Source organism: Nelumbo nucifera, chromosome 6 (assembly GCF_055504915.1).
Source record: "Nelumbo nucifera cultivar China Antique chromosome 6, China Antique-T2T, whole genome shotgun sequence".
Taxonomy (NCBI): Eukaryota; Viridiplantae; Streptophyta; class Magnoliopsida; order Proteales; family Nelumbonaceae; genus Nelumbo; species Nelumbo nucifera.
In genome coordinates, this window is record NC_142654.1 from 35,350,461 (window position 1) to 35,361,465 (window position 11,005).

Here is an 11,005-nt window from a genome sequence, read left to right on the forward strand (position 1 = left end):
TCCAATTTATAATCTAGGTATGCCTTGCTTTTTTTTAGAGTATCTAGCTGACTAGGTCTTTGTATGCAGAGGTTGTTTTGAGGTGCAAAGAAATGGAATACTACCTGATCTCTGTGATGGGATTCAAGCACACTTGTCAACCTGTGCATCGCCTAAAGTCCCTGAGGTGGTGAAAAAGTTTCCTAGCAAAGTCCTGTTGGAGGAAGTTCCCTGCCTGAGTACATGGCCAAGACAATTTGATGATAACCATGCAACAGAAGATAATGTTGCTCTCTATTTCTTTGCCAAAGATATTGAGAGGTCTGTTGTTGTTATGACATTTCTTTCCTTGTTTGAAGTGATGTTTTTCATACTGATATACTTGTTGAACTTGTCATGCTTTGACTTGTCACAGCTATGAAAGATACTACAAGTGCTTGGTGGATAAGATGATCAGGAATGACTTAGCTCTCAAAGGAAATTTTGATGGAACTGAACTTTTGATATTCCCATCAAATAAGTTACCAGATAAATCCCAGCGTAAGAACTGATAACAATATCCTTTACTTTGATGCTGGACTAAACTTTTGCATGCATATTTTCTCCTATCAACATGGTATCTATGCGGAATATGAACTTTTCTGGTGTTATTTTAGTCTAATGTTGCACGCGTCATGATAGCTAAGGAAACCTTTCTTCTTTCTTTTTTATATTCTGGTTTTTTTTGTATGGGTACATGTAGAACAACTCCTTTACTAATTTTTACATGATGCTTTGGCAGGTTGGAACATGTTATTTTTCCTCTGGGGTGTTTTTAGGGGAAGGAGGCCAAATTGCTTGGAACAGACACCTGGGCCTCAGAAAAAGGTCTCTCAAGCCAATCTAGATACGGTATTTGCTCACCAAAACTTGCCAGCTAGTGTCCAGCCTGTACATAAGCAATTACATTTGCCTGGGCAGATGGAGGATTTATCTGCAAGTAATAAATCATTTTGTGGGCCAGAAGCAGACAAATCCACTGCCTCGGTGGAACTGCCATTTTTATCATCTGGAAGACTGGATGGAGATTGTGAACCAAATATATCTTCTCTTGACCATAAGTATACAAGTTCACATAAGAATTTTGATCAGCAAGGTAGTGGACTTGACAACAATTCCATGTCAAGGATCCATACAGGCGATGAGCAGTTGTCAACAAAATCCAACAGCAACACTTTGGTAAAACTTAATTGCCTATTTTATCATATATAGGTCGTAGTAGAATATACCAAGTTCCTTATTGGTTGCTTTTGGTGAAATATCTCTCTTTGAGTGTAATCCATGGTTTAAACTTCTGTGGCTAGTAGCTAACTTTTTCCTACTTTCAGTCCATTATGAGAAACTATGGGAATTGCACTTTAATTGGTGGTTGTGTGTCTCTTGGATAAAAAATTAAAAAGATGATTTCATATAGTTGGCATGTTTATTCAATAACTGGACAGGGGAGATTCTGCAAAATATAGAAAGTAGCACATATTTTTCAGTGTTAAAAATTTCAATAAAATTTGAATGATGTCATCCTTCGGGTTAAAATTTGAATGAAACTCTGAATAGTTTCATTTATATCCTCTTCTGCAAACTCTGAATAAATTCAGTGTTAAAATTATCATATTTGTATAGGTTTCTCTACCTTTTCTTTCAAACCAAACACAAGTTAATAGTACCATTCTGTTGACACTTGGTTAGGCCGTTTGGCTGCTTAAAGTTTGATTAAATTTTCTAACCAGTTTAGTTGACATCTAAATTAACACTGTGTGATCTCAGAGACTGTCTCTGATTTTTAGATTTCTGAAGGGGTTTTTTCCTTCTCATAATTACAATCCTTCTACCTTTTTGTAAGCAGTAGGGTTTTTTCCTTTTCTAATGAAATGCATACGTTAATTATAACAAAAAAAGAATTTCTGAAGGTGTATTAGGTTGGATTTTTTATTGAACAAAAAAAGGTTGGATTTACATTAATTAAATGGGATGACTTTGGGTATGGAGGAAGAAAACATTAAGGAGATACTTGGAGAATATCTTCTCCTTATGTTTCCTTTACTTGGATTGCATTTGGAAGTCTGAAATATTGTCACTTATGTCTGAAATTAATTTCATTAGTGGTTATTCCCATTTTAGCATGTTTGGTTACATCTATGACATGCTTACTTATATCTCTAGTACCATGTTTGGTTGAATCTATGGATAAGTAGTAAAACTAGGAAGGATAGGGTCAGAAATGAAGTCGTATGTAGGAGGCTAGGAGTAGCTCCAATGGGTGATAGAATGAAAGTGGACTGAGGTGGTTTGGTGATGTGCATAGAAGACCATCAACAGCATCCATTATAAGAATTGTAACAAGTTGAAGGGGGCTAGAGCCTAGAAGAGCTAGGGGCAGAATGGAAAGGACTTGAGTGGAACTAGTAAGAAATGATTTGAACGCCCATAATATGAAAATGGATATGGCACTGAACAGTGAACAGAATGGAATGGCGAAACAAGATTCATGTAGCCGGCTCCATATAGTTGGGGCAAGGCTTTGATGATGATGATGAACTTTATTGCATGGATTCTAATGGATGAGGTTGATGTGTCTATGTTGGATACGCATTGGACCGACGTTCCACAAATTCTTGAGGATGCTTTTAAGCAACTTTTCCTTCTAGGGATGAGAATTATTCCATTAAAACTTAAAAATTGAACCAAAAGTGTTGGTTTTGGTTTTTCAGAATTGGAAATTCAGTTAACCAAAAAAAACTGAATTAACCAAATTTCATTGTATAATGTGTATTAAGATATATAATATAATATAATATAATATTATACTATAGATTAATGAAATTCGGTTTTAATCAAAATAACTGAAAACCAAACTGAAAATTTCGGTTTTTAAAAAATTTGGTTTTGGGTTGGTTTTCCCTTTTACACTTTTCCAAAATTTCAAATTAACCAAATGCTCACCCCTATTTCCTTCTTTTTCTCCTCACTTATTTGACATTATGAATGACTAATGTACAAGATGAAAGCTGTTTTCATATAAAATGTTACTTTTTTTATTTTACCTGTTATTTTATCGATTATTCTTAAAGATATTATGTAGTAGAGTTTGTCCCTTTCGTTAGGCTAGTCTTCACTACCTAACCCCTTTCCATTACAAATTTCTTACAATTTTTTATCAGTAAAATGAATTCACTAATTAAACTGAAGTTAAAATTTAGTACAATTGTTGCGGCACTCCAACCAAACCCCAAATATGAAGTTACATTTTTTCCCAAAACAAATGATGTCTATCATCCCCCTGTTTTGCTAGTATATCTGTCATCCCATATTCCCATTGCATTTCTTCCAATCCGGCTGAAGGTGGTATTGAGTTACCTTGTTAGATAACCTATCTCCCTGAATTTCTTGCATTTATTCTCCATTAGTTTGTTCCCTAGTAACTCCTTGTCTTGCAAGTCAACAAGAGTGTTAGCTGTTCTTGGTACCTACTGGCTATTGGTCATTTGCTCCCACCTCCCATACTAGGCTACTTTCTTCTCTTATATGTGGCTACAATTCCAAGTCCCTTGATTGTTCTTGCTTATTCATCCCACAACATTTCTAGAATTTCCCTCCACTTCTTTGTTACTCAAATGAAGTCTTCTACTCAGCCTTCACAGCTGCTAGGTTCAAAAAAAGCAAAAAAGCAAAAAAGCGTGAAATTTTCAAAAGGCGCATGCCTGACTGAGGCACAAGGAACACATTTATGGCGGGAAAGAGACAAGTTGGGCATTCTCTTCTACATTTGCTCACAAGAATTGATTTTCCAGTTGTTTAGCTCCCATCAGAAAGATCTACTTTTAGGAGGGATTGGGCCATGCCAAATGAACTCAACAGGAAAGGCCAATAAGGGATAAGGGAAGAAAGTTAAGGAAAAGAAGAATGAAACACAAGAAAAGGAACCCAATGAAGAGAGGGACCAAATTCTAGTCAGGAGAGGAAAAGTCAAGAAAAACACAATCCAAAAGGGAACCAATAAAATAGGCATGTTTTTATAAATAAAGATGGAATTAATTTTGTGGAGCCGATCCCTCAATGGGTTATTACCCCACTTTCAATTATCAAATAAAAAGGTCATCACCCAATCAAAGACCCTTCCATAGTTTCACTCTATTACGTGCTGAAGCATCATGCTGAATGTGCTGGAGCCATTGACAAGTGCCGCTCTAGCCCTCCAACATCCCCACCATTGAGATTTCAGCCATATATAGTCTCAATAACGGCACGCCACATGTTATTCTACTCCAAAGGGAATCTCCAAAGCCATTTCCCAAGTAGAGCTAAATTCATTTGTTCTGGATTACCCATTCTTAAACCTCCAACTTGCTTAAGTTTGCAAACAGTTTTTTTTTTTTTATCAGTAAAGTAGATTTTATTTATTAATTTAAAAGTATATTACAGTTACTTTGCTACTCTGCTTCCAGAGTACCTCACTTTACAAAAACCCCCATATTACATAGATAAGCACCCCTCTGTTTGATACAGCCGGTTACAGTTTTGCCCAAAATAAAGTAGGCCTATCAACTCCCTGTTTTGCTAGAGTATCTTCCATTCCATTTGCTGTCCTTTTAACCCACCCAAATGTAGTGTTAAAACTCTTAGCAAGAATGTCGATTTCCCTAAATGCATGTCTATTTCCATAGTGCTGCTTTTGCTTGCTTAGCCCAAGAGATGACCGAAAGCGAGTCGCCTTCCACTTCCAATTCTTTTGCTTCTAATTGTTCTGCTAATTTCAGGCCTTGTAAGAGTGTCATTGTCTCTGCCTGAACTGAATCTCCAAACCCAATTGGTCCTGAGAATAAAGCCACAACATCTCCATGATGATTTCTGAAAATTCCCCCTATTCCTGCCTTCCCAGGGTTTCCTAGGGAGCTTCCATCAAAATTCAGCTTCAATCTATTTGGCTCTGGTGGTTTCCAATCCATCTTTATAATTTCTTTATGCGTTTCCATTTGTGCTACTCCCTTCCATTTCCTTACTATATCATTTGTTGAAATGTCTTTGAAGATGTCAACAGTTTCTCACTTGACGAGATGCTCTCTCTTAGAATCCCAAGGTTTCCAAAGAAATTCCCTCATTGATTTCTCAAGTGTCTTTGCCCCGACCTTGGAATCTTAAAACTGAGGTGGTGTTTGATAAATTTGATGTCTGATGTCTGAAAAGTCAAAAAGCTATTATTCAGGTCCGAAATCTGAAAAAGAAGTAGAAATGATTTTCTGCTTTTTAGAGGCTCTGAAAAGATAAGATCATTTGAGTTAAAACAATTCTTCAATGTCTGAAACTGTGAAATTTACTAATTTCTCTTGAATAGACTGTTTGATAAAATTCAAAATATTAAATAAAAATATTATTAAAAATCTCTCTATTAAATAAAATATTAATTTAATAATAATGTTATTATTTATTAATTACAGAAATATTATTTATTCATTATTATTTTATTATTAAATAATGACATTAACTACATAATTATATTAACGTTATTTCATCACCTCTGAAATGTGTTTGAAATTGATTAGATGCGAGACCGTGTTTAACCGCATCCAGACATTTTCCCTCTAATTAGAGGTTAGACATGATCATGTCAAATGCCTCCAATGTCTGACGTTAGACATGTAGAAAGTGTTATCAAATGTCAAGATAATAGATGGATAGGTTGGAAATGGTGGATCTCATAATAATAATCCTTATTATAATTGATTTTTTTTTTATCAATAACTCAACCTTTTATTAATTAATATAATGGAAGATACAATACATCAAATACAGTCGAACTGTTATAGAATTAGCAGATTTTTTAACCCACCCAACCATTATTTCCATATCTCTGGTTAGCCACCTGATCTTCTTCCTTTCATTGTTGAAAATCCACAGTTCTGATCCCCCATTTCGTAACAAGCTAATCACCAGTTTGGAGTCTCCTTCCACAAATAGCTTTTGGATGTTCAATTGTTTTGTCTTTTGAATGCCTTCCACTATTGCCAAAACTTCTGCTCTCATGGAGTCTCCTCCAACTGGAAGATGATACCATCAAAGTTAAGCTTGATAAAACCTCTGTTTGGAGGTGACCAAGTATGATTTATAATTGTCTTATGGGCTGTAGAATCTGCTACTTCCTTCCAGCTTCTCATGAGATCATTTGTTGACACATGAGAGAAGGCTGTTAATGATTTCAGCCAATACACCACTTTAACCTTGATTGTTTCCAAGATATTACTTTTATTTCTTTCTTTATCTGTAAAGATTCTTGCATTTCTTTCTTCCCAAACAGTCCAAAGAACAGCAGCTCTAATGCAGTTCCACATTAACCTCCCTCTCTTTGTTGTCCATCCAAAGGTAGTTGTGTCAAATAGGCGTTGAACATCCGCCGGAGGACTCCACCTGCACCCAAGAAGAGAAAAGCACCAATCCCAAATAGAGGTAGTGAAAGAACAAGAGATAAAAAGGTGGAGGCAACTCTCACCATCAGCCTTACACAATACACACCAATGAGGGGATAAACACCAATTTGGCCGCTTTCTTTGGAGTAGGTCAAGAGTTTTAATCTTTCCATGAACCACTTCCCAACAAAATGCAGCAATCCTAGGTGGAACAGCTTTTCACCACACCTCTTTCGCCGGAAAAGGAGGCAGACCACTATAGGATGATTCTAGCAGAGTTTTAAAGGAGGCACATGAGAAGGACCTCAATGGGGTACAAGTCCAAACTCGGTTATCAGGTCTTGAAGGTTCAACGAAAACTTCTTCCAGTAAATGTTAGAGGCTAAGAAGATACTGAAGTTCTGAGTCTTGGATACCCTTACGGAAACCCAAGTTCCAATTAACCCCATGAGTGAAGCTGGAGATTGGACAAGGAACTTAGAAACTGGCTCTTTTTTGAACCTTGAGAGGGCAAAGAGAGCGGGAAGTTTGTCCTTAAAAGGGAGTCTCCAAGCCTGTTCCCAAAATCTTACATTTGTCCTTAAAAGGGAATCTCCAACTGATTTAGAATTGTGATTTCATACAACTTCCAAGGGAGAGGCGCGAGCTGCAGCCCCTCCTAGAATCTTAAAATTATACTAGGAAAAAAAATACAGGAATCACAACTGAGCCCAAAACAATTCTTCCCTATTTACCCCTTGCTTGGCTAACACATCGGACAAAGTATTTTCTGATCTCCCCACCAACTTTAGTGAGGCCAACATATTCCTTGTCAACCAACTGAATTTCTTCATTTCATTCTTGTAGCACCATATTGCATCTTCAGGATTTTTCAACCAGCCCACCACTACCTTGGAATCCTCTTTAATTATCAGATTCTGTACCTCCAACTGGTTTGCAAATTGCTCCCCTTGTACCGTAGTTAATAGCTCTGCCCTAATAGAGTCTCCAACTCCTAAAGGACCCGAGTAAAGCAAGACAGTCTCTCCATTCTCATCTCTCAGAACACCTCCCATTCCGGATAATCCTGGATTACCCATGCTACTTCCATCAATGTTCAACTTCAATGAGCCTTCAGATGGAGGAAATCAGCTTGTAATTAACTTGTCCTTTAAGGGTGAACACCTTGCTACTACTGACCAGTTTCTCCAAAGGTCATTAAAAGAGAATTGATGAAAGATTTCCAAAGTCTTCAGCCAAAGGGTTGCCCTATGCAACATAGTCTTTCAGTTCCTGACTGCTCCTTTCCTTTACTTGAAAAATTCTAGCATTCATTTCTTCCCAAAGAGTCCAGATTAGGGCAGCGCAAGCGCATTTCCACATAAGTCTCCCTCTTTTTGTAGGCCAAGAGAAAGTAGAATGGTCAAAGACCATGCGAACTTATGCTAGTAAGCTCCAACTACTCCCAAACAACATAAGTAGCCAAGCCCAAAGGTATGCAGAAAATGGACAAGATATTAGTAGATGGTAACAATCCTCCCTGTGAGCTCTGCAAAGGATACACCAGTTGGAAGAAATACAGAAGAAAGGTCTTCTCTTTTGTAGGTTATCTAGAGTGTTTACTTTCCCATAGAATACTTTCCAACAAAACGCCATAATCTTTGGGGGAACTAGCCCAAGAGATGGACTTAAAATTAGAAGCACAAGTAAAGGTTCCTTTGGGTCTAGGAGCCCACACCCTTTTACCTGGCTTGGCGGGATCCAAGCAAACGTGATTAAGGCAACATAGCATCCAGATGTTTGGTTGATCATCTGCAGGTAACCAGTTTGTCAACTTTGTGTTTGTTGAATCTGACCTTTTTGGTACTTGCAGCCTAAAGTGTGTTGATAGGCACCATAATGTGGATTTTGCTTTTGACATTTAGAATCTCCTTTATGTTGAAATCTTATCTCTCAAGCAAGGATTTTGACTGACATTTTCTCAAGAATGCGAAGGACTGGTGATAGATGGAGAAGATGTAGATTAGTAATTTATTAGATATCTGCTAAACAATGAAGGGCCTTGGATATTTCTTCACATTCAAGAAGCAAGGTCATTAGCCTCTAGATTGAGCATCTCATTCAAATGGACTCTGAGATTGGCCAATGACCTTGGTGATTATTGAGCAAGGGAAGGTCTAGGTTGGGATGGTTACAATGGGGCTTGTCAGGTCTTAGGCCACAGCAAAGATGTTGATGCGTCCATTATTGTTTTTCTTTATTGTTTCCACTTTTGGAGTCAATTTTCATGTTGGGTTTTGTCCTCTCTAGGGTCTTTCTAGTAAGAAGGTTTTTTATGCTTTTATTTGTTTTCACTCGTCATACTTGATAAACAATGTACTTTTTATAATAATAAAATAAAGTTCTTACGAAATAGTAAATTCTTCTTGAATCATGTTTAATGTTGCATCAAATTTCTTCATAGACTACATTCAAGCCATATGCATGATCTAAGACTAGAAAAGTAGTTCATCATGTACAATCTTCTCTAATGATTGTTTGGTCTACCTGCAGAAAGAACAGACAAATAAAGAGGGCATGCAAGAAGGGAAGATTCAAACCTGTACTCAAGCAACTACACAAAATGGTAATCTCTATAAAGGTAAATCGGTGCCAGTGGAGTTAAATAATTCACTAGATAGACAAGATGATTCATCTTGTTCTTTAAAGACACCTCCCTTCAGTACATCTCTTTCCCAAGGGTTTGGTGTTGTGGGGGGCACAGATAAACAAAAAATCCCGGAGAGAATGCAGGACGAAATCAGAGATGAAATGAAAATTCAGAAGGAAATGATGAGTCCAGATGGATTGATGGATATTGGAACTGCTTTGAAGAGGACACTGAAAAGTGAATCACTGGACAAAGGAAATTGCAACTGGGAGAGCAATAGCAGGAAACGGCTACACATGGATTCTGCACTGATGATTCAACAAGTTTCTGGTGAAACCTCAAGTTCTAGGAGTCGGGCAACCCTTTGGATGGGGGAGGATCATCTATTGGTTGGTGGAGAAAGTGAAATGAAGAAGATAAAGAGGTGTTCAAGTGTAGTGTATGGTTGTAATAGTTCTAGCGAACAAAATTCTTTCAATGAAAGATTTCCACCTCAGGTACATGATGTGGCTTCTGGCTTCCCTATCAATGAGCAGCAGCAATATGGTGAGCCTTATGAGCGCATGGAGAACTTGAGGACTACTGAAAGGCACTTCTTTCCTTTAGATTTAGGTTCTGTGAAGGACTGTAAACCTAGAGATACTTCTGTGTCATCACAAATTCTTTCATCAAACAATGAAGATCTACTGGGATCTGAAGCCCCAAATCTAGAGCTTGCTTTAGGGGCTGAGAGGAGACCGCCAAAGCAGGGAATGCTACCATGGCTTGTTGGGACGGCAGACAAAAGAAATACCAGAGACCCAGTGGCAAACAAGAAGGTTGACGACGATGGTGTCTCAGCTTCTCTTTCTCTCTCTCTTGCTTTCCCTTTCTCCAGCAAGGAACACACTGTGAAGCCTGTTTCAATAACAGAGCAGCTCTTGCCTGAGGCTCACCGGGTGAACACTTCACTTTTCCTCTTTGGTGGCTTCTCAGACAATTAGATCTGGTTCAATGCACACCTTGTATATTACGGCCCCATGAATTCAGTTGGTTCATGGCAGGAATATATCCTTGGGTTTGATCTATCCCATCTGTTCATAGCCATATATACATTTGTAATTTTTTTTTCATTCTCCCTTCCACCCGTTTTTGTTTCTTTTATTTTCTTTGTTTTCGGGTGCATAGAAACGGCTAGTTGTATATAAAGAGAATGATGGCCAAGGAGTCTTCTTAAATGCCACGCGGGACTCGCAAATTGGTGTGTTTGTAAGTTATACGATTCCTCTTTTTCTTGTTTCTTTTATTTAATTTATTAGCTTAGAACATCACAGACATTGTTGTACTGCTTTTCACCAGGATAACAGGGTGTATGCAAGAGAAGTTTGCAGATGGTGGGGCTGGTAGGGAAAGAGGGGGGCTCCATGCTCAGTGCTTCTACCAACATCTTGTTATATCCCATGGCCCTGCGGATTGTGTGCCATGGTCCTGTTGGCCCCCCTGCACGTTGGAATCAAGTGATAAAAAAAAGTTCAAATATCTTTAAAAGTAGCCCTGAAAAAAAGGTATATGAATAGGAATGCCTATAGGAGAGAATCTAAAATGGAATTAGATGGTCAATGGGAGATATAGAGGAATTTGACCCTAGTTGCAAATTTTGCAGAGAAAAATGAAGATGCATGACATCTATTTTTGTAAAATGTAAACTACAAATTGGGAACATAAATTTGGCTATTGGTAGAAGTGCCTGAAGTATGGAAATAATAGTGCTTATCAATAGTTAAAAAAATGGTTCCTCAAAAAAATAGTAAAAAAGAAAATGGAATGGAGTAAGAAGAAAGTAAATAGAATGGCCTATAAAAATAAAGTTTTCTAATTTCTGCTATAAAAAATGATGATTTAATTTTCAATGAGAAGAACCATACCTATGTAAAGCAGTGGAGTCCACCCCAAATGCTTTTAATTGAATATCAACCAGCAC

General features: G+C 37.6%; 1 protein-coding gene across 15 annotated transcripts in view; it reads left to right on the forward strand.

Annotated features, from left to right (window-relative positions):
* LOC104606480 (protein PARALOG OF AIPP2-like) overlaps nucleotides 1-10,767 on the forward strand; it is a 33,431-nt gene extending 22,664 nt beyond the window's left edge. For 13 of the 15 annotated variants that reach the window (XM_088889699.1, XM_088889698.1, XM_088889703.1 and 10 more), the window contains exons 8-12: nucleotides 70-300; nucleotides 395-519; nucleotides 761-1,197; nucleotides 8,949-10,293; nucleotides 10,384-10,767. In XM_088889699.1, the coding sequence (XP_088745825.1) occupies nucleotides 70-300; nucleotides 395-519; nucleotides 761-1,197; nucleotides 8,949-10,028 (1,873 nt within the window). In that variant the 3' untranslated portion in view covers nucleotides 10,029-10,293; nucleotides 10,384-10,767. The remainder of the gene's footprint in view (nucleotides 1-69; nucleotides 301-394; nucleotides 520-760; nucleotides 1,198-8,948; nucleotides 10,294-10,383) is intronic. The other 2 variants (XM_010271704.3, XM_088889700.1) reach the window with 1 other exon arrangement.
* The last annotated feature ends 238 nt before the right edge of the window (nucleotides 10,768-11,005 follow it).